Below are 24,678 nucleotides of genomic sequence, written 5' to 3' on the forward strand. Positions count from 1 at the left end.
AGCAAGCATCCTCAGGAATTTAGGTTTAGGCCAAAAATAAGGCCATTTTACATTTACGTAGGCAACAGGTACAATCATATTTTTTATCACTTTTGATTAAATTTTTGTTTCTCCATGTTTGAACAACTCGTGTAAACATGGATTTTTTTTATCTTTGTTAAAAGCTGCATTGTTTGTAAAGAGATCAGTAAACTACCTAGTTCAAATCGGTCAAGTCACATTTTTATCTCAAAGTGGTGTACGCTTATCCTGGAGACGGTGCGTATACATCCCACGTCTCCCCTACTATAATTAGACTACAAGACTATTCTACGTCAGTATGGCTTTCATAATACAATCTCCACCGTTAAGAGACTAGCAGTGTTATAGAACATGGAAAAGCTGTGGACCTGTTATTGGATGTTCCTCAGCTCCATGCAAGACTATATACACAATTAAGTGGTACAACTGATTAAATTAGAAGGTGTTTACCCTTTCACAAGAAACTGGGAAAGTACTTAAAGTGCAATTCCAATCAAATTCTAACCAAGCCTAAATCTACTCCCACCCCCATTCCAAGACTATTCCAAGGATGTCTATACTTACCTATTCTGAAGCCGCTCCGGACCGGCTACATGACGGGCTTCAGTGTAGAGGAGGGACAGCCAACAATGGCTGCCCCATAGTAAGCCTATATGTCATCGCCCAGGCTCTGCAGCCATTGTTGGCTGTCTTTCCTCTACAATGAAGCCGACACTGGGACCTGATCATGTGACTGGACCGGAGCGCCTTCAGAATAGGAAAGTATAAACATCTTTTCCTTTACAGGGTAGATAGAATAGTCTTAGAATTGGGGTAGGAGTAGATTACGGCTCAGTTAGAATTTGACTGGAATTACACTTTAGCAGGAAGAATTCACACCAATAGGAAGTCCAAGGCAACTTTACCCTTTTCATTATTGCCAGCAAGTTGCCAAGGCACTTTTTCCAATAACATTTTGACTTTATTTGGTAAGTAGACCAAAGTCCTTACAATGGCTCTTAAGTGATCCCAACACATTAGGTTGGTATAACTGCCTCTCATCTTAAGGTTTCCAAATTTCTTGTTGAGACGGAAAAATCCATCTCTTGAATTCACCATACTGGCGAATTACTGTCCCTCCATACGGTTAGTGCACCAAGGTATCCCAAGTCTCTTAATTTCACCATTATTAATGAGCCAGTATGTAGGCCACAATCACTTCTGAGGCCCTGAGACCAGAAGAAGTAATTTTTAGATCACAACGGCGCATATATGCAGCTCCTGATTAACCAAGCCAGTAGCCAGTATGTAGGCCCCACAAATGATAATAAAGGATGCTCAAAAGCTTTAGAAAATTTCATGTGGCTGGGAACGCTTTTCAATACTGGTGAATTACCAGTAAATTCAGACTACTGGTTTACTCTTCTCCTTTGTGACCTGAGGTGGCACTTCAGATCCCATCTACTAACATCAAACTGCACCCTTTAACCAATGCAGTCCTTCCTGACTAGTTAGACACAATAAAAAGGAATGCAGAAAACTCATTCCTTAGTGTCTTCAAGAGCAGATATGTGGCCATGAACGTGAGGCATCTTTACACTACTAATGGATAAGACAAATAAAATAATCTTTTTAGATACCCAAGACCACTGAAAAGATTCGGCTACAGTCATTCTCAAACAAGGTTCCATACAACCCTAGGATACCACAAACGTTTCTAAGGGTTCCTCTGGTTTCAAAAGGTTGAGAAACACAATGCTGGAGAATACTTTAGAAGTCTTTCTCAGGCTTTGGAACAACTGCTAGTCTCTACCCCTTCTAAGAGGCACAGTATAAACTAGATCCATGCATAGATAAATCACCTAGCTCTACGTTACCTATGAGACCACATGCTACTCTGTCCAGACAGGATCCTACCAGAGCAACATGTCCCAAGGCCTCAAGACACAGATCAATAACAAGCTACATCTAGATCGCTAACACGTAATAAAATCTCGACTATTTAAAACAGTGGTATTAGCAATAACCACCACTGTTTTAAATGTTAAAAACGCCACAATACACAAAAAAAAGAAAAGAAAACACAATAAAGAGTATATCAGAAGAATAATTAAAGGTATAGGCAGTCTGGAAGCCAGTTACAGAGATGTCATGTTCTATGAAACCAGGTGGTGGATATTCAGTTCACTTCCAGATATTCAGCCTAATGCCGTTTTAAACTTGGGAATGGTGACATCACTAAATTGATCATGTCATATTTGGTTGGTGATGTCACATCTCAGTGGATGGCTTGTCATGAACACTGGAGAACATCTTCAAACACAGAAGCTACATAACATGGCACTGTAAACATGGCAGATGCCTAAACTGCCCTGGGTGGGGGTCATTCACTTGGTCATCAGCAATTTTTTGGCCAGCTCAATTCTTATCTCCTTTGGACAGAGATGGGCAGAGGGGTACTTTAAGGAATTACCCCAGAAGTAACAAAAAGATGCCACAAGCATGAACATTTTAAAGTGATCCTATTTTTACTGTACACTGGTGGCAGCCATGTTGTCTCATGTAGAATTGGTTTGGAGAATAGAATGCAGCTCATCAACTCACTGAAAACTAGTGACATTGCTACAGAATGAGGAATGAAGATGGGACATTGTCTGAACTTACAAAAAAGCAGCTTCAGATTTAATTTCCGAACAATTTAATTTTAGTTTTTTTTTGTATTTTACTGGGATCTCACATAGGCCTGGATAGAGTACAATAAAATAGTTGTTACCCAATAAGGGAAATATACCAGATATTATGCAAAACTCTTGTACATAGAAAGCATCGCTAGTTCACAATTTACTGCAAATCCAGCTGCCAACAGATTTTTAAAAACCATACTGGGGCACCGCAACGATAGATTAATCAAAGGGATGTCCTTTGCCACTTGGAGATCTAACGCTGCTCTCAGTCTGCATTTGTGGGGGTCACAGCAACACTCAGTGGCCTAAAACTAGAATCCACTTGAAATTAGGGAAACCTGAGAACGCTGATCGGATGTCCGTCGGCAGACCTTTTTCGGACATACCCCTTCGTCAGAAGCTGGATGAACATCCGGCTGCAGTGAACACCTGGGTGGAATGTCAGCCGGTTTCTATTGAATTGGCTGACGTCTCCCCGACATTTGATCCATATATACTAGACTTAAGGGCCTCAAGACAATGTACCTCGAGAAGAGGAAACAGTTTGTGTGGTCCATACCAACAGACCATGTCCCCTTCTTAGTACATAGAAGGAAGGAGCTCGTTGAGCAATCTAGAATCATGCTACGGCTTTGACCAAGAATGGGCAACACAAAGACGACGTACCATTGGTCACCATTTAAACCACCACCAAATTAAGTGGTATCTACAGGATGTTTGCCGACATGCTGGCCAGTGTTTGTATACATGGTCTAACTTGTACATGTAAAATGTTCCTAGATGTTACTGCACCTTGCACATACTGGGCCAGATTCTCAGAAGAGTGACGACGGTGTATCTCAGGAAACACCGTCGTATCTCTGTTTTTTGGCCCTGGGTATCTATGCGAGTGATTCCTAGAATAATTTTCGCATAGATACGGCCAAGATCGGACAGGTGTAAGTGACTTACACTGTCGGATCTTAAATGTAATTTGCCGCTGCCGATAGGTGGCGTTTACGTTCAGGTCTCATTTGACTATGCAAATGAGCCTGATACGCCGATTCCCGAACGAATTTGCGTTGCGTACTCGTCGCTTACGTCGTTTCCGTAGGCCAGTCCGCCGTATGCCATGTTAAGTATGGCGTTGTGTCCACGTCGTCTTTTCCCGTCGGGTACGTCGTTTTCCTAAGTCGTTCTTGAATACGACTTTACGTCAATGACGCACACGTCGGCGTCGTTGACGTTTTCCGTCGTGAGCTGGAGCATGCGCACTGGGCTATTTTTCAGCCCGGCGCATGCGCAGTTCAATCGACGCGGGGGCACGCTTAATTTAAATACAAGCGGCCCCTTTGAATTACGCGGGGATACGCCGGGCCAATTACACTACGCCGCCGCAAACTACGAAGCAAGTGGTTGAAGAATACGGCACTTGCTCCAGTAAGTTGCGGTGGCGTAGTGTAAATGACTTACACTACGCCGGCGCCGTATCTACGAGAATCTGGCCCACTATGCCTAAACTCCTGTTAATCGGTGGAGGAACAGTGATGGACATCACTAAATGTGCGATTCTTAATCGAAAAAACTTTTTCTGCAACTGGGGGAGAGCGAGCAGGCTTGTCAGTCTGCTTTTACCCTTCTACCATTTCCTTGAACGGTTCCATTAACCCAGCGTTTATGTCAACCCTTTCAAACCACAGGGGGGAAAAAAAACAACCTTTTGTCTGCAATAACTGTAATTCCCACAACTTTAAATGGTCTCTCAATACTGCAGACATTTGTGACTATAGCGGGGTCTCCATGACCTGTCTAGCAAGACAATTTCACAGTTGCTTGTTCTAAAGCCTGCAATACAAATCTAGTTTAAACACTAATTTGATCATAAAATTGCCCATGTCAAGGTTTGAGTACATGGATTATTTTGGTTGCAGATTATTTTCTCTCCTTAAAGCCAATGGCAATGTAAAAATAACTAAGAAAAAGTTCAGAAAGAGCTCCTGAGTATCTCAAATGCAAGCTGACAGTACCTGAGAGCACTGTATTTTCCCATCTACAGAAGCCCTATGAGAGCGCTGAGTGTTGGGAGCAACACAGACAGTCCTTACTTCTGCCATCTTTAATCTTAGGACTCAACGTTTCAGATGGCAGATTTTGGTGGGTATATCTTGCTTCACAGGGTCAAGTTGACTATAGAGGGACTGACATTTGTGTGGTTCAGCAGCAATCTAATGATTGACTTTTAGTGAACAGGCTTGCTGATCAAGTTTTGTTCGATCAGAGCTGCAGCCAACCGGCAGATCAGTTATTTTGTCATGAATCAATAACACAGCGGGGAGGATTTCTCTATCCACCTTGTTTGTGTGGATGGGGTAATACCAACTGGGGGCTGTGTGATGGTACTCGTCCCTAAAGAAAGGATAGGCTGCATTATCAATGATGTCACCAGTATCTCATAAAGGGATAGGCATCTTTCTCAGTGATGTTGCTGGTCCCTAAAGAAAGGATAGGCTGCATTATCAATGATGTCACTAGTATCTCGTAACAGTGTGGGTATCTTTCTCAAGTGATGTTGCCAGTCCCTAGAAAAAGGATAGGCTGCATTCACTGTGATGTCATTAGTACATCGTAATGGTATGGGTATCTTTCTCAAGTGATGTTGCAGGTCAGTAGAGAAATGATAGGCTGCATTCACTATGATGTCATAATGAATGGTCCCAAGAGAAAAATAGGCTGCATTCTTAGTGATGTTACAAGTATCTAGAAAAGGAATAGGCATCTTTCTCAGTGATGTTACTGGCCCCTAGAGAAAGGATAGTCAGCATTTTCTGTTGAAGTCACAAACCTTGGCACCCCAGATGTTTTGGAACTACATTTCCCATGATGCTCATCCACTCTGCAGTGTACTTGAGCATCTTGGGAAATGTAGTTCCAAAGCTTCTGGGGTGCCAAGGTTCACCATCACTGCTCTAGTATCGTGTAAAGGGATAGGTATCTTTCTGAGTAATATTGTCCTTCCCTAGAGAAAGGATAGGCTGCATTCACTGTGATGTCACTAGCATCTCAAAGGGATAGGCATCTTTCTCAGTGATGCCGCTGGCCCCTAGAGAAAGGATAGTCTGCACCCTCTGTTGAGGTCACTAGTATCGCGTAATGGGATAGGTATCTTTTTTGGAAATGTTGCTGGTCCCCAGAAAAATGATAGGTTGCATTCACTGTGATGTCACTATAATCTCAAAGGGACAGGCATCTTTCTTAGTGATGTTGCTGGTCCCTAAAGGATGGATAGGCTGCATTCTCTGTGATGTCACTAGCATCTCATAATGGGATAGGTTTTTTTTCTCAGTGATGTTGCTGGTCCCTAGAGAAAGGATAGTCTACATTCACTCTTGATGTCACTAGTATCTCATAATAGGATAAATATCTTTCTTAGTAATGTTGCTGGTCCCCAGAGAAAGGATAGTCTGCATTCCTAATGATGTCACTAGTGTCCAGCGGAATGATACTCTGCAGTCTAGTTCTCGGTGATGGAGTGAATGGATTGACTGCATTCTCCAAAATGTCACAAGACGGCTGCCTCCAAAATGCACATACGAATCAAAATGTTTTAAATCAACTTATAAAGTGCTAATCAGACACAATGTTATATAAAGTAAAAACACAATACCTTTGTAGTAAAAGCCAACATAAAAGTGTTAAATACTTAAAACATCGTGCTCAAATGTATCAGAAGTGTGAAAACGGAGCTATAAAACACTCCTGACTTCAGCGTGTAAGTCACACTAAGCGGACAATGGATGAGAACGCTTAATGTGCAACACGCGGCCCTGCAATAATGAGTGGTTTCGGTACAAGCGTCTTGCTCTTTGTGAACGTTACATATGTCTGATAATTGGCCGGAAGACCCAAAAGCTCCCAACAGTGCTCCTGTGAACAGATTGACTACATAAGGTGCAAACTCATTTATAAAACCCGGAGAAAATGAAGCATAATCACATCTGAAACAGGTTAGAAAATGCTTCTCCCAGATGGTGCTTTGGGCTGCGCGGTAATTATGCTAATGGCGTGTAATGTGGAACACTACATCAAGCAGACGGCAGACCTCTCACAGCTTCTGTCCAAAGATGTCGTAATATTCCTGCTGCTCCAATTCTCTGTTGTATTTCTCAATCTCCTTATTTACCTCATTCACGTAATCATATATAAACTGGTCCATCACTGAGAGAATCACATTAAGGAAATAATATGAACAACGTAAAATTCATCAATATTTCCACATCAAGAGGAGGCTGGCGTGAAAAACAGATGTAACTGAGGCAGATGATGTATCAAAATGATGAACGGAAAGACATGCTGGTTCTGGGTCCACTGTTCTCCAAACTGTGGCCCATGGGCCAAGAGCAGCCCTTTGCTTGCCTTTATTTGTCCCTTGGGGCACTATTAACCCCACTGATATGGGCCACTATTCCTCAAACTGAAACCAATGATGAGGCATCATTCCTTCTACTTACCCCAGTGTTTCTCAATTCCAGTCCTCAGGCCCCCCCAACAGGTCAGGTTTTCAGGATTTCCCTCAGATGAAAAGGCTGTGGTAATTACTAGGGTTGTCCCGATACCGATACTAGTATCGGTATCGGGACCGATTCCGAGTTTTTTCGGCGGTACTCAGACGCCGATACCCCGCCCCGATACATAAATAGAATACTTGCCGCCGACCGCCGCCGAACACCGCCCGCCGCCACGAAACGCCGTAATCCGCCGCCATTCGCCGCATCCCCGCTGCCGCCGACTGTGTAATACGGGCGGGAACATTACAGCTTTGAATAGCTGTAATGATTCGCACCACGCATAGACACTCCCCCTCGCTCGGGTGAACTGTCCAATCCCGAGCGAGGGGGAGTGTCTATACGCAGCGCGGCGCCAATCATAACAGAGATTCAAAGTTGTAATGTTCCCGCCCGTATTACAGAGTCGGCGGCAGCGGGGATGCAGGTAAGCGTGACATGGCTGGATGGGGGGAGACGCTGGATGGGGGGAGACGCTGGATGGATGGGGGGACGCTGGCTGGATGGGGGTGACGCTGGCTGGATGGGGGTGACGCTGGCTGCATGGGGGGACGCTGGCTGGATGGGGGGTGACGCTGGCTGCATGGGGGGACGCTGGCTGTATGGGGGGTGACGCTGGCTGTATGGGGGGTGACGCTGGCTGTATGGGGGGTGACGCTGGCTGCATGGGGGGTGACGCTGGCTGCATGGGGGGTGACGCTGGCTGCATGGGGGGTGACAATGGCTGCATGGGGGGTGACAATGGCTGCATGGGGGGTGACAATGGCTGGGGGAATACATTGCTGGATGGGGGGTGACAATGGCTGGATGGGGGGATACATTGCTGGATGGTGGGTGACGCTGGCTGGATGGGGGGTGACGCTGGATGGGGGGTGACGCTGGCTGCATGGGGGGTGACGCTGACTGCATGGGGGGTGACGCTGGCTGCATGGGGGGTGACAATGGCTGGGGGAATACATTGCTGGATGGGGGGTGACAATGGCTGGATGGGGGGTGACAATGGCTGCATGGGGGGTGACAATGGCTGCATGGGGGGTGACAATGGCTGGGGGAATACATTGCTGGATGGGGGTGACAATGGCTGGATGGGGGGGATACATTGCTGCATGGGGGAGACAATGGCTGGTTGGGGGGAGACGCTGGCTGGATGGGGGGTGACGCTGGCTGGATGGGGGGTGACGCTGGCTGGATGGGGGGTGACGCTGGCTGCATGGGGGGTGACGCTGGCTGCATGGGGGGTGACGCTGGCTGCATGGGGGGTGACGCTGGCTGCATGGGGGGTGACAATGGCTGCATGGGGGGTGACAATGGCTGGGGGAATACATTGCTGGATGGGGGGATACATTGCTGGATGGTGGGTGACGCTGGCTGGATGGGGGGTGACGCTGGATGGGGGGTGACGCTGGCTGCATGGGGGGTGACGCTGGCTGCATGGGGGGTGACGCTGACTGCATGGGGGGTGACGCTGGCTGCATGGGGGGTGACAATGGCTGGGGGAATACATTGCTGGATGGGGGGTGACAATGGCTGGATGGGGGGTGACAATGGCTGCATGGGGGGTGACAATGGCTGCATGGGGGGTGACAATGGCTGGGGGAATACATTGCTGGATGGGGGTGACAATGGCTGGATGGGGGGATACATTGCTGCATGGGGGGAGACAATGGCTGGTTGGGGGGAGACGCTGGCTGGATGGGGGGTGACGCTGGCTGGATGGGGGGTGACGCTGGCTGCATGGGGGGTGACGCTGGCTGCATGGGGGGTGACAATGGCTGCATGGGGGGTGACAATGGCTGGGGGAATACATTGCTGGATGGGGGGTGACAATGGCTGGATGGGGGGATACATTGCTGGATGGTGGGTGACGCTGGCTGGATGGGGGGTGACGCTGGATGGGGGGTGACGCTGGCTGCATGGGGGGTGACGCTGACTGCATGGGGGGTGACGCTGGCTGCATGGGGGGTGACAATGGCTGGGGGAATACATTGCTGGATGGGGGGTGACAATGGCTGGATGGGGGGTGACAATGGCTGCATGGGGGGTGACAATGGCTGCATGGGGGGTGACAATGGCTGCATGGGGGGTGACAATGGCTGGGGGAATACATTGCTGGATGGGGGTGACAATGGCTGGATGGGGGGATACATTGCTGCATGGGGGGAGACAATGGCTGGTTGGGGGGAGACGCTGGCTGGATGGGGGGTGACGCTGGCTGGATGGGGGGTGACGCTGGCTGCATGGGGGGTGACGCTGGCTGCATGGGGGGTGACGCTGGCTGCATGGGGGGAGACATCGCTGCATTTGGGGACACATTTTAAAAAAAGTATCGGTATTCGGTATCGGCGACTACTTGAAAAAAAGTATCGGTACTCGTACTCAGTCCTAAAAAAGTGGTATCGGGACAACCCTAGTAATTACTAAGGCAGTGAAACTGATCAAATCACCTGTGCAAAATAATGGAAATCCTGAAAACCTGACCTGTTGGGGGGGCCTGAGGACTGGAATTGAGAAACACTGACTTACCCCAACAGTGGGGCATAATTCATGATTCCATTGACACCAACGAAAGGGCACCATTGACTATCCCTCTGAAGAAGCCACGTCTGGTGGCGTAACGCGTAATGCAGTGATGTCCGTGACGCAAGACATCTTTCCAATACAGCAGGGCGGAACAGAATACTGGAGGCAACGGCAAGCTGTAGCAAGCAGAATTGGCACCTTAAAGGGGTCAGAAAGCTATCCATCCAAAAGCTGCAGCCTCTAATGGCGATACCACCATCGGTGGTCTGAGAAATTGTATATGCGAGTTACCTGTGTCAGTGCACCTTTATATGTAAATGTGATTTTATCCTTGACTTTTAAATAAATTTGTGATTTATATGGAAAGCACTAGGATGGTCTGTATGTTTTGCTTCGGAGTGTTATTGGTGGAATTGTGGGAATCAACCATATGGTGTAATTAGATCCGGAGGAGAGTGGTTTTATAGTTGGCTACATCTGGTGGCATCCCTTAAAGGGCCATTGGCTACACATTAGGTCAAATTGGGAGTTGAGTTGCTATTGGTGGTGGTGTGTGCTGTACATGGTGGGGCAGATCCACATACATCTGAGCCGGGAGCAGAGTATCTAAGATACGCTACGCCGCCGTAACTTATCTTTTTTAATTTGAATCCACAACGAATCCGCGCCATAAGTTACGGCGGCGTAGTGTATCTCTCGCGGCGTAAGGGCGCGGAATTCAAATGGATCTAATGGGGGTGTGTTTTATGTTAAAGTGGAAGTACACCCTCCTATTGTTTTCAGCCAAGGAAGCTGTCATCTTGGCCTCTGTTTAATCTGCAACTGCCATGATGCTGCACATGTGATCCATTATGAAACCAGCCATTGGATGGTTTGACAGTTTGGTTGAGAGCACAAGCAAATGCAACAGCTAGCATTTCCGGCATGCCGGAATGTTAACTGTTTTTTGAAACTTTCAAATTGATGGGCTTACTTCCGCTTTAATTTATAGTGTTTACGAAATAGGGGATAGTTTTATTGCATTTTTAATAATAATACATTTTTTACTACTAATGGCGGCGATCAGCGGTTTTTTTCGTGACTGCGACATTATGGCGGACACATCGGACAATTTTGACACATTTTTGGGACCATTGTCATTTTCACAGCAAAAAGTACTATAAAAATTCACCGATTACTGTGAAAATGACAATTGCAGTTTGGGAGTTAACCACTAGGGGGCGCTGAAGGGGTTAAGTGTGACCTCATATGTGTTTCTAACTGTAGGGGGGCGGGGCTGGACGTGTGACGTCATTGATTGCCTTACCCTATATCAGGGAAAAGACGATCCATGACAGCGCCACTGTGAAGAACGGGGAAGGTGTGTTTACACACACCTCTCTCGGTTCTTCAGCTCCTGTGACCGATCGCAGGACACCGGCGGCGATCGGGTCCCGTAGCTTCGGACCGGGTCGCGGGTGCGTGCCTGCGGCACTTAAAGAGGACGCACAGGTACGTGATTGTGCCCAGCTGTGCCATTCTGCCGACGTATATCGGCGTTAGGCGGTCCTTAAGTGGTTAATGAGATCTGGAAAGCCCTGGGTCTCCTGTTGTCTAGTAGTCTTAAGGGTCTTTCACCCATTGTTGTTTGTGTTAATTAACTCTGCTATTGTGTGAAGGAGTTCTGTGTTGATATTTATGATAATGTGTATTGTAGTTAGGGAGCTAGGCAACAACAAGGCTAGGACCCGAAAAGTCATATCTCTGAGTCACCTAGTCTGGAAATTAATTAATTAGCTCATGTTAATTTATGTTTCTGGTTACAGGTGTATTGTTAGAGTAATTTGAGGAGGGGGGAACCCTTCTCTTCAAGTGTATAAAAGACTGTATTCTGTGTTCTAATAAACAGTTTCATGTTCAGCAACCAAATTGAGTACTGTCTAGTTATTGGTTGTCAATGGTTTGGAATATCTGAAATCTATATTCAGACTGGAGAAAGTGGTAAATTACGAATGCACTCAAGTGGAGTGGGGGACGTTTCGTTACACCCCGCCCCCCAAAAAAAACACTTTTCCATCAAGATCAATAATACAACTACCAGCCCCTCCCTCCTTGCCAGCATGCTAGGTGTAACCCTAAACTCGGACCCTTTTAGCCTCAAAGCCAATCACTGTACAAATCTTGTTGCCTTCGCGTCAGTCATGTCTCCAGAATAATCCACTTCTTAACCACTTCAGCCCTGGAGGATTTGGCTGCCAAATGACGGGCCACTTTTTGCGATTCGGCACTGCGTCGCTTTAACTGACAATTGCACGGTCGTCCGACGTGGCTCCAAAACAAAATTGACGTCCTTTTTTCCTCAGAAATAGAGCTTTCTTTTGGTGGTATTTGATCACCTCTGCGCTTTTTATTTTTTTGCGCTATAAACAAAAATAGAGCGACAATTTTGAAAAAAAAAAAAGCAATATTTTTTACTTTTTGCTATAATAAATATCCCCCCCCAAAAAAACGTTTTCCCCCTCAGTTTAGGCCGATACGTATTCTTCTACATATTTTTAGTAAAAAAAAAAAAAAAAAAAAATCGCAATAAGTGTTTATTGATTGGTTTGCGCAAAAGTTATAGGGCCAGATCCACGTAGATCGGCGTAATTTTAAGCAGGCGTAGCGTATCGTAGTTACGCTACGCCGCCGCTACTTTGAGAGGCAAGTGCTGTATTCACAAAGCACTTGCGTCTAAAGTTACGGCGGCGTAGCGTAAATGTGTCGGCGTAAGGACGCGGAATTCAAATGACAAAGATGTGGGCGTGTTTTATGTTAATTCTACTTGACCCCACGTAAATTACGTTTTTGTTTGAACGGCGCATGCGCTGTCCGCGGGGGTATGCCAGTGCACATGCTTGAAATCACGTCGCAAATAGTCAATGCTTTCGACGTGAACATAATTTACGCAAAGCCCTATTCGCGAACGTTTTACGCAAACGACGTAAAACGATGGAAAATTTTACGCTGGCCCGACGTCCATACTTAACATTGTGTACGTCTCATAGACCCAGGGGTAACGTTACGCCGAAAAAAGGCTTACGAAAACGACGTAAAAAAAAGCGCCGGCCGGACGTACGTTTGTGGATCGCCGTATCTAGCTCATTTGCATACTCTACGCGGAAATCAACGGAAGCGCCACCTAGCGGCCAGCGTAAATATGCACCTAAGATCCGACGGCGTACTAAGACGTACGCCAGTCGGATCGAGCCCACATTTGTTTAGACAAAACAAAGATACGACGGGCATCGTAGAAATTACGTGGCGTATCAATAGATACGCCGGCGTAATTTCTTTGTGGATCTGGGCCATAGCGTCTACAAAATAGGGGATAGTTTTGTGGCATTTTTATTAATATATATTGTTTTACTAGTAATGACGGCGATCAGCGATTTTTATCGTGACTGCGACATTATGGCGGACAAATCGAACACTTTTGACGCTATTTTGGGACCATTCACATTTATACAGCGATCAGTGCTATAAAAATGCACCGACGACTGTGTAAATGTGACTGGCAGGGAAGGGGTTAACCACTATGGGGCTAGAAAGTGGTTAAGTGTGTCCTAGGGAGTGTTTCTGTTAGGGGGGGCGTGGCTTACTGTGACATGACACTGATCAGTGTCCTGTCACTAAGCAGAATGGGGAGATGCCTTGTTTACACTGGCTCTCCCCGTTCTGCAGCTCTGTGACCCGATCACGGGACACCGGCGGACATAGAGTCCGCGGGTACGGTTTACAGAGCTTGCGGCAGGGGCACGCATGCAAGGCGCAAAATTCAAAGTGACGTATATATACACGCCACTTTGCGCAGCCGTGCCATTCTGCCGACGTATATGTGCAGGAAACGGTAGGCAAGCGGTTAAATAATGAAACCACAAAGCTACTAAGGCAGGCCATAGACAGTGTCGGGAGAAGACAGTAAATATATCTAGTGGCTATAGGAGCAGGTAAAGTCGCAAGTAAATCCAGCAGGCTGGTTGTACCCAAGTTGATAGATCGACCGACTTGTTACATTCAGCCTGCCCAAGCATGGTTCGATTCTCGGCCAGTTCAGCAGAGTTGAACAGTCTATGGACGGTCTAGATCAGTGTTTCTCAACTCCAGTCCTCGGGGCGCACCAACAGGTCATGTTTTCAGGCTTTCCATTATTGTGCACAGGTGATTTTATCAGTTTCACTGCCTTAGTAATTACCACAGCAGTTTGATCTGAGGGAAATCCTGAAAACATGACCTGTTGGTGCGCCCCGAGGACTGGAGTTGAGAAACACTGGTCTAGATCACTCCCTTATCATCTCTTACATCAACTATTGCAACTTCCTCCTCATAGGCAGGGGCGGACTGACCATTGAGTCACTCGGGCACTGCCCGAGGGCCCCATGCCACTAGGGGGCCCCATCCGGGTTGCCAGGCTCAGTAAAACCAGGGACAGTATGTAAAAATCTGTGTTTTTTTTAGATCTGTCCCTGATATGTCCGAAAATGACATGCTTTTAATGTGAATATCCCAAGATTTTAGCTGCCCGCCTCTGCACTACCTCCTGGCGTGGTGGTCATCTGTAAGCCAGAGGGGCCCCATAATCTTCTATTGCCCGGGGACCCCATGAGTTGTCAGTCCGCCCCTGCTCATAGGCCTAACTCTACACAGGCTGTCCACTCTTCAGTCTATCAAGAATATTGCTGCCAGATTTATCCACCTTGCTCAGTGTCCGCCACCCCTCTGTGCCAATCCCTGGCTTCTGCTTACCCAACAAATAAAATAAAAAATACTAACAAATACAAAGCCATCCACAACTCTGTCCCCTCCCCCATCTTCATCACCAATCACATTTCAAAAATATCCTCCAGACTGTCCTGTCTGCTTCTCCCACGACCTCCTGCTCTGCTGCTCCCTCATCACCTCCTCCCATGCTCAACAAATGAAAAGGATACATGGGTGATAATCATTTTTTTCTCCCAGAAAGTTCACAAACTGAGTTCCGTTGTAGAAATATCCATCTGGAAGAGGATCCAAGTGACGTTTTGCCTGCAGGAAATAAAAGACGACCATTAGATATTACACTGGCACAGATCCAATAAAATATGGCTGCCATTCATTTACAGCATTAATGTTCTTGGCCTTGCTTTATAAACTTAAAGTGGAGTTCCACCCATAAATATAACATTACATCAGTAGTTTTAAAAAAATGTCATTAGTCCTTTAAGAATTTTTTTTTTTTTTTTTAGATGCCTTCAAAGTGTTGTTGCTAGGCAGAATAGTTAATCTTCCCTCTTCCTGCACCTAGGTGCTTAACTGCTTGCCGACCAGCCGCCGTCATTCTACGGCGGCAGATCGGCTCTGCTGGGCGAGAGCCCGTTGCTATACGGCGGCTCTTTGAGCCGCCACTAGGGGCGCGTGCGCGCCCCCGACTCCCGTGCGTGTGCCCGGCAGGCGCGATGGCCGCCGGGCACACGCGATCGCTCGTTACAGAGCGGGGACCGGGAGCTGTGTGTGTAAACGCACAGCTCTCGGTCCTGTCAGCGGGGGAAATGCTGATCTTCTGTTCATACAATGTATGAAGAGAGGATCAGTGTTTCCCCTAGTGATGCCACCCCCCCCCCACAGTAAGAACACACCCAGGCATACTTAACCCCTTCCCCGCCCCCTAGTGTTTTAACCCCTTCCCCGCCCCCTAGTGTTAACCCCTTCACTGCCAGTGGCATTTTTATAGTAATCCAATGCATTTTTATAGCACTGATCGCTATAAAAATGCCAATGGTCCCAAAAATGTGTCAAAAGTGTCCGCCATAATGTCGCAGTACCGAAAAAAAAAAACGCTGATCGCCGCCATTACTAGTAAAAAAAAATATTAATAAAAATGCCATAAAAATACCCCCTATTTTGTAAACGCTATAACTTTTGCGCAAACCAATCAATTAACGCTTATTGCGTTTTTTTTTTACGAAAAATATATAGAAGAATACATATCGGCCTAAACTGAGGAAAAAAAATGTTTTTTTATATATTTTTGGGGGATATTTATTATGGCAAAAAGTAAAAAATATTATTTTTTTTCAAAATTGTCGCTCTATTTTTGTTTATAGCGCAAAAAATAAAAACCGCAGAGGTGATCAAATACCACCAAAAGAAAGCTCTATTTGTGGGAAAAAAAGGACGCCAATTTTGTTTGGGAGCCACGTCGCACGACCGCGCAATTGTCTGTTAAAGCGACGCAGTCCCGAATCGCAAAAAGGTCTCTGGTCTTTGGGCAGCAATATGGTCTGGGGGGTAAGTGGTTAAGCTTCCTAACCTACACCGCACAGACTCCTGGGAATGTAGTGGGTGTAACTTTCCAGGAGTCTGTGCACTCCCCAGTCTCGAAGAATCATGTGACTTGGACAGTACAGGTGCTGAAACCTGATCTGAAACCTATTACACTGCTTGTGCAGCACTGAGCGTGTGCGAGATCTGCAAGGCTGAAATCCAGGAAGTCATACAGTCTGGCTTCATGATGCCCACACTTAAGATGGCCCCAGTCAATTTCTATTTTATAAAGTGTCTAAATGCTGTAACAACCTAACAAAAACGGACCTTAGTTTACAGACTAACTTTACTAGAATACATTAAGCTTGTGTATTACAGGGGTATTTATATTTAAAAAGTGAAATTGTGGCCGGAACTCCGCTTTAAGATGTAAAGTGTGCCAGTCTTTAAAACGGCGTTCATATCGCCGCGACTCACCTGGCAGCGATAATGGAAAAAGGTTCCTGCACTACTTTATACCGATTTCATTGCGACTTGCATAGACTTCTGTTGAATTAAGTCGTAATCGCGCTGAAGCCGCACCAGTATGAACAGGGGGCTCATACGTGTTATTTATTTTGAAACTAAAAGAAGGTGTGTGGGGTTGCTGAATCGACCAAGTGCATATATTTAGCACTTTTTTTTTATTTTATAGGGATGATACCCAGTCTCTATTAATAGGAATCTGTAATAAATATTGATGTTTTTGTGTGTTTGTGTTGTATTATTTTTTTTTTACGAGGGTGAAGTTATTGGCACCCTAAAAGTCCCATTTATTCATTATTTATTTATTATTATTTTTTATGATTTATTGTTTTTTTGCTTATCAACAAATAGTGCTGGCTGCTTTCCTCTTCCAATATTCATACCTTTTGTTTTAGTAGTGCAGATACCTACCTGTTTTTATTGTTTTACTATCTACAGTAGGTGACCGCGATATTGTGTCAATCTCACTCCCTTTCTCGGCGAGATTGACCACCTACGAGCCCCATCGCGAGAGCCAGCGCCGAGCTGGCTTGCCGCGATGGAGACAAAGCCGTCATAGAAGCGACGGGAGATCCGACTTGGATTCCCGCCAATTCTACACGTGTGCGGTGTTTGTTATGAATCCTGAGGGGGAACTCCTCGCCGGATTTTAAATAAAAATCCGGCATGGGTTCCCCCCTCAGTAGCATACGGGGCCCTTAGGTCTGGTATAAGTTGTAAGGAGACCCCCCCTACGCCGGAAAAACGGTGTAGGGGGTCCCCCTACAATCCATACCAGACCCGTATCCAAAGCACGCTACCCGGCCGGCCAGGAAAGGAGTGGGGACGAGCGAGCGCCCCCCCCCCCTCCTGAACCGTACCAGGCTGCATGCCCTCAACATGGGGGGGTTGGGTGCTCTGGGGCGCACTGCGGCCCCCCCCACCCCAGAGCACCCTGTCCTCATGTTGATGAGGACAGGGCCCCTTCCCGACAACCCTGGCCGTTGGTTGTCGGGGTATGCGGGCGGGAGGCATATCGGAATCTGGGAGACCCCTTTAATAAGGGGGCCCCCGGATACCGGCCCCCCACCCTAAGTGAATGGATATGGGGTACATCGTAACCCTACCCATTCACCTGGAGGAAAAATGTTAAAGTTAATAAACACGACAAAAGGGTTTTTAAAATAATTTATTAGTCTGCTCCGGAGGCCCCCCCTGTCTTCTTTAGCTCTTTTTCACCAGGGGGGGCTTCTTCTTTGACGTCTTCGGGTGGGGGGCGCTCTTCGTCGCCGCCGTCTGGTTCTCTTCCACCGCCGGGGGGGTCGCTTTTATAAAAGCGCCCACCCCCCGGCAGGTTTCCTCCGACGTCTTCGGCGGGGGGTGGTGTGCTTCTCAGGGGGGGGGGCTTCTTCTTCCGCTATCCGGGGGGGTCTTCTCCGCTATCCGGGGGGTCTTCTCCACTCTCCGGGGGTCTACTTCTATGTTCGCCGCTCTCCGCTGTTGACTCGGCGCACCCCGGTTCTTCCTCCCGCTGTTCGGTCCCTTCTCCTTCAGGGCTGAACGTCTTCTTCTTCTTCTGTGCTGTGACGTCTTCTTCTTCTGTGCTGTGACGTCTTCTTCTCTTCTTCTTCTCTTCTCCCGATGTTGACACGTTGCCTATTCTCGCTGCAATGACAGGTGCGCAGTTTGCATCTGACTTATATAGGCCTCACAGTCCCATCATGCTCCGGTACCCACCCACGTGGGTAGGTATCACGTGGGTACCGGAGCATGATGGGACTGTGAGGCCTATATAAGTCAGATGCAAACCGCGCACCTGTCATTGCAGCGAGAATAGGCGACGTGTCAACATCGGGAGAAGGCAGAAGAAGAGAAGAGAAAAAGAAGAAGACGTCACAGCACAGAAGAAGAAGACGTTCAGCCCTGAAGGAGAAGGCACCGAACAGCGGGAGGAAGAACCGGGGTGCGCCGAGTCAACAGCGGAGATCGGCGAACATAGAAGAAGACCCCCGGAGAGTGGAGAAGACCCCCCAGATAGCGGAGAAGACCCCCCCGGATAGCGGAAGCCCCCCCTAAAAAAGCACACCACCCCCCGTCGAAGGAAACCCGCCGGGGGGTGGGCGCTTTTATAAAAGCGACCCCTCCCCGGCGGTGGAAGAGAACCCGACGGCGGCGAAGAAGAGGGGCCCCCACCCGAAGACGTCAAAGAAGAAGCCCCCCCTGGTGAAAAAGAGCTAAAGAAGACAGGGGGGCCTCCGGAGCAGACTAATAAATTATTTTAAAAACCCTTTTGTCGTGTTTATTAACTTTAACATTTTTCCTCCAGGTGAATGGGTAGGGGTACGATGTACCCCATATCCATTCACTTAGGGTGGGGGGCCGGTATCTGGGGGCCCCCTTATTAAAGGGAGCTCCCAGATTCCGATAAGCCTCCCGCCCGCATACCCCGACAACCAACGGCCAGGGTTGTCGGGAAGGGGCCCTGTCCTCATCAACATGGGGACAGGGTGCTCTGGGGTGGGGGGGCCGCAGTGCGCCCCCCTGCCCCAGAGCACCCAACCCCCCCATGTTGAGGGCATGCAGCCTGGTACGGCTCAGGAGGGGGGGGGGGGCGCTCGCTCGTCCCCACTCCTTTCCTGGCCGGCCGGGTAGCGTGCTTTGGATACGGGTCTGGTATGGATTGTAGGGGGACCCCCTACACTGTTTTTTTCGGCGTAGGGGGGCTCTCCTTACAACCCATACCAGACCTAAGGGCACGGTATGCTCCTGAGGGGGGAACCCATGCCGGATTTTTATTTAAAATCCGGCGGGGAGTTCCCCCTCAGGATTCATAACAAACGCCGCACACGTGTAGAATTGGCGGGAATCCAAGTCGGATCTCTTGTCGCTTCTATGACGCGCTTGCTGGAATGTGCTTTTACTATTCCAGCAAATGCGAGATGTCGGCACCCTGTCGCCGAGAATCAGCGCGATGCCGTCATGCTAAAAACACATTCTCGGCAGCAGGTACTGTAGCTATCTATCTATACCGTATATAAGCCAAGTTTTTTAGTGTGCTGAAAATGCTGTCCTCGGCTTATACTCAAGTCACCTTTTTGCGCCTGATCTCCCGGATTTGGGGACTTGGTACTGGCCGGCCATAGGTCCCATGGACCTGGCACACATGTAGCCCCACTCTTCCTCTACAAGTGTGCAAAGTTTGTTGTCTGGGGGATCTACGGCTGGTAGGGAATCGTACAGTATGCTGGGTCCTTCACAGCGTCTCCTGTCACAGTCTAAGGCGGACACTTGTTGCTTCTGTGCCTTTTCTGAAGCCTTAGACTGTGACAGGAGGCGCTGTGAAGGACCCAGCATACTGTAGGATTCCCTACTATTGATTCAGTCTCAAGCACAAACTGTGAACTGGTTTTGCTGTTCTACTGTGTCTTTTTGGCTATTTTTTGGCATTGTTTTTTCACTTTTATTGGCACTGTTAATATTTTGGTACCTCATCATTTGTGTGTTTATTTGGTATCATTGCATCTTTTTTCACGCTGTGCACTGTTCGCGGCAAAAGTTTGATATTAGCGCATTATTACTTTTATATAGACAGATATTATACCATGTTTCCCTGAAAGTAAGACCGGGTCTTATATTAATTCTGTCCACAAAAAACACACTAGGGCTTACTTTCGGAGTAGGGCTTATTTATTTACGGAATGTACACATTTTACAAAGATTCTGTGTCCCCCTGTCACCCCCCCCCCCCCAACTGTCAGGTCAGGAGTCATTACGGTATTTTTAGAAAGACATCTTGGCACTGTATAAGGTACAGTACCATAGAAAAAAAGGATTTTTGTACTCACCGTAAAATCCATTTCTCTGAGTTCATAGACGGACACAGCCTTCATTGACCTTAGGGTTATGCTTCTTCCTACCAGGAGATTTAGGCAGAATTCTACAGCACTTAAGGTGTTAAAAACTTTCCTTCATGCTGCTCCTCCCAGGGGGCGTGGCTCCCCCAGGCATAACCCACACCCTGCTTTAGCAGCCTCAGTTCGTAACAAGCAGTACAAACCAAGGAGGGGTGGGTGCTGTGTCCGTCTATGAACTCAGAGAAATGGATTTTACGGTGAGTACAAAAATCCTTTTTTCTCTTTCGTTCATAGACGGACACAGCCTTCATTGACCTTAGGGACGTCCCCAAGCAGTGTCAAAAAAATTCGAGGGGTGGGAAAAATAACACAGCAAAAACAGGTTACACCCCAAACAAAACCGGAGTTACTCAACGGAGGAACTCCAACCTTAAACTGCCACCTGTAACACCCTGCGGCCAATGGAGGCATCCGAAGATGCACTCACATCCACCATATAAAAACTTTGAAAAAGCGTGGACCGACGACCAGGTCGCAGCCTTACACACCAGTAACACAGAGGCTTGGTGTCGGAAAGCCCAAGAGGCCCCGATCGCCCTGGTCGAATGCGCCATGACCCGAAAGGGGGGCGCCCGCCCTTCAGGGCATAGGCCTGAAGCACAATCCGTCGGATCCACCTGGAAATGGTGGCCGACGAAACTGCCAGGCCCTTACTGGGACCGGACACAGACACGAACAGCGAGTCCGACATCCGGAACGGAGCTGTCGCCGACAAGTAAACTCGAAGGGCCCGAACCACATCCAAAGAATGTAAAGTGGCCTCCTTCGGGTTCTTCGGCTGAGGACACAAGGATGGAAGAACAATGTCCACATCCAAGTGAAAAGCCGAAACGACCTTAGGGAGAAAAACGGCTGCGGCCGCAGCACCACCTCATCCTTACGGATGACCAAGCAGGGAGCCTTGCAAGACAAGGCCACCAGAACAGACAGACACCCGTCTGATCGAGGTAATTGCTACCAGAAATAAAATCACCTTTTGTGACAATAAAACAAAAAACCTCCCGAATGTCCTCAAAGGGAGCATCCCGAAGCACTGAAAGGACTAAATTCAAGTCCCATGGGGGTAATGGAGGGCGCACCGGAGGGGCCACCTGCCAGACCCCCTGACCCAACGCACGCACCCAGGAGTGCTATGCCAAGGGTCGCTGCAAGTAAAAAACAGCCAGAGCAGAAATCTGGCTCCTAACCGTACGTAAGGCGAGAGCCTGAACCACTCCCTGCTGCAAAGACAGCAGAATCCTGTACACAACGCATGTACGAGAGTGCCAGTTCATCTCCCCACACACAGAGAAGTAGGCCTTCCATGTATGAGGAAAAAACCTACGTGAGGTAGACCTCCGTGCAGGCAGCACGGTAGAGACCACCGAGCCCAATAGGCCTCGGTCCTTAAGCCCCTGGCTCTCAACAGCCACGCCGCTAAGGCCGGTGGCTGTGAAACAGGGTGGAAGATTGGACCCTGTAACAGAAAATCAATTCCCAGGGGAAGACGCTAGGGGGCGTCTGCCAGCAGACGCACCTGGTCCGCGTACCAGAAGCGACGCGGCCAATCTGGGGCAATCAGGACCGATAGAATCCCTACAGCTTCTACTCTGCGCAGCAGGCGAGGAAGAAGCTTCCGAGGAGGGAAGGTGTAAAGTAGGCGACAGCGACCCCAAGGAGCCACCAACGCGCCTGACGCGTCCGCCCACGGGTCCTTAAACCTGGCCACGAACCGTGGCACCTACCGATATAGAGACGGGACGCTAGAAGGTCCACGTCCGGAGTGCCCCACTTTCGGCACAGACCCCGAAACACCTGCGGGTGGAGAGACCACTCTCCTTGGCCCAGTGCAGTGCGACTTAGGTAGTCGGCTAGCCAATTCCGTATTCCCGGAATGTACCTGGCCGATAGAGCCGGAACGGACCCTTCGGCCCACCGAAAGGATGCGCGCGACCCCCGTCGCTGCAACAGAACTCTGTGTGCCTCCCTGATGATCAACCTACGCCACGGACGTGGTGTTATCGGACAGGATCCTGACCGGTCGGCCCTGTAGATCCAGGGACCACCTGGTAAGGCAAAGCTTGATTGCTCGGAGCTCCAGAACGTTGATCAGTAGGCAGGACTCCACCTGAGTCCAGTGCCCCTGGGCTGACTGGGTGCCCCAAGCGCCCCTCCCCAACCGGAGAGGCTGGCATCCGTCGTGACCACTGTCCAGTGGCCTGCAGAAAAATGACTTTCCGGCCCGAAGCACCGGAAACGCCAGCCACCATACCAGGGGAGACATGATCAGATGACTCAACTGAATCTGGTAATCCAGAGATGACGGAAGCTAGTCCCATCGTGACAGCAGTTCCCTCCGTAGTACCCTGGCGTGGAATTGGGCATACGGAACCGCCTCGAAAGAGGCTACCAACTGACCCAGAACCTTCCTGCAGAATCGCAGAGATGACCGCTTCTGGGTCGGCAACTGCTGCACAGCAGATAGCAGAGTCTGAAGTTTTTCCGCTAGGAGAAAAACACTCCCGCCCCGGAGGAATCCAGGACCAGTCTCAGGTATCCCTGAGACGGAATCAACCCTGATTTCAGGACAATCCCGAAACCAGCCGAACACTCGGAGAGCCTGACACGTGATAGACACGGCTCCACCAATGCAGAGCTCGAAGAAGCTCGTAGGAGAATGTCGTCCAGACATCCCATGATAACAAACCCCCGCTGTCACAGCCGGGCCAGTATCGGTACGAGCACCTTGGCGAAAACCCGCCGAATGGGAAGGACACCATTGAAAATGGTCCCCCCCGACCGCAAAGCACAGAATCTCTGGTGGTTTGAGGATATGCAGGTACACGTTCATGACATCCAAGGATGCCAGAAAAACCTGACAAAACAAAACGAGGGACTTGAGGCCCAGGATCGACCGGGCCCCATCCTCCATGGGGACACAAACAGAATGGAGTAAAACCCCGAGACCGTTCCAACGAGGGAACTGGCACAATCACTCCCCTGACCAGAAGATCCTGGACAGCCCCTGACGGAGTCAACCGGCGAACCGGAGGAGGCCAGAAGCCGGAGGGAAAAAACCTGTTTGGCAGACAAGAGAGAAACTCAATCTTGTACCCCAAGGAAAACACTTCGCAATGCGAAGCCAGTCTCCCCCCCGAGACACGGGCGGGAGCAGACCTTCAGGCGGAAGCAGGTATGTCCACAGACTCGTTAGGCATGCGGTATCCGGTGTGCTGCTACCCCGCAGCGGGGATTCAAGCACCATGTAGACCTACCCCCACCGCACAGGGCGAGCGAAAAAACGCTCGGAGGTAGGCAAGGAGGGTCCTTGCACAGGGCGAGGTCCCTAGCCCTTCCCAAACCGTGGGAACAGCATGCGCTTACCACCTGTGGCATCCTCAATGATGCCAGTCAGGGAAGACCCAAAAGGACCGTTCACCCTTAATGGTGATCACCAAGGCCACCTTAGAGGTCCTTCTTCCAGCTCCTGCAGCAGGAGCTTCGCCCTTTTAGTCGGGGCCTGCCAGGGCCCCGGCCAGAGCCGGCCTCACCGCCGAACCCACCACCGTGAATAGGGAGCGGGCCACGGCCTCCACTCTCCTATCAGCGGGATCCTGAAATGCAGGAGCCCCTTCCACAGGCAATGTGGTGGCCTTGCGCAGTCTGGACACAGGGGGGTCCACTGGCGGAGGAGAGACCTACTTTTTTTTTTTTTTTTTTTTAAAGCCCCCCTCAAGGGGGTAACGGGTTGCAAAGTTTTTTGACAAACTTTTTGCGGTGCATCCCATTCCTTGTATAACATATAGTCCAAATAAGGAACACAAGGAAACACTTCAGCGATGCGTGGTAGTCTGCTGGTACTGACACGGAGGTGTCTCCGCCACATCCTCAATTTTTAGAGCCTCACGCACCGCAGAAACAAGAGCTCCAACAAATTCTTGCCAGCAACTGACTGCAGCAGAGTCATCCTCACTATCCATAAGGGTTAAAACCCGCAGCCTCTGACATAACAGAACCAGAAAAAAACAGCGATTCTGTGTCATCCCCAGAAGCAGGCTTCAGGGAGGGGGCGCTTTTTTACCCCCCATCCGGGCACTAGCTGCTTCAAACCTGGCAAGAAACCCAGGACAGCCAACATAACAGATGTGGCAGGGGGAGGGGCGGTAAGGGTTAACTCAGGCATAGCTTGAGTTCCATAGTGTCAGCGCTGAGTCACCCACCCTGCAAGGCAGGACAAAAAAAACCCCACTGGTCACCTCCTTGCTGCTATTGCAG

At 48.8% G+C, this 24,678-nt stretch overlaps 1 protein-coding gene across 1 annotated transcript in view; it reads right to left on the reverse strand.

The window, feature by feature from the left end:
• Positions 1 to 6,607: 6,607 nt before the first annotated feature.
• Positions 6,608 to 24,678, reverse strand: part of DNAAF9 (dynein axonemal assembly factor 9) — a 225,723-nt gene continuing 207,652 nt past the window's right edge. The window contains exons 36-37 of the mRNA XM_040335514.1: positions 14,695 to 14,788; positions 6,608 to 6,878 (exon numbers count right to left, since the gene is read on the reverse strand). Of these exons, the coding sequence (XP_040191448.1) occupies positions 6,766 to 6,878; positions 14,695 to 14,788 (207 nt within the window). The 3' untranslated portion in view covers positions 6,608 to 6,765. The remainder of the gene's footprint in view (positions 6,879 to 14,694; positions 14,789 to 24,678) is intronic.

This window comes from Rana temporaria, chromosome 1, assembly GCF_905171775.1.
Source record: "Rana temporaria chromosome 1, aRanTem1.1, whole genome shotgun sequence".
Lineage (NCBI taxonomy): Eukaryota > Metazoa > Chordata > Amphibia > Anura > Ranidae > Rana > Rana temporaria.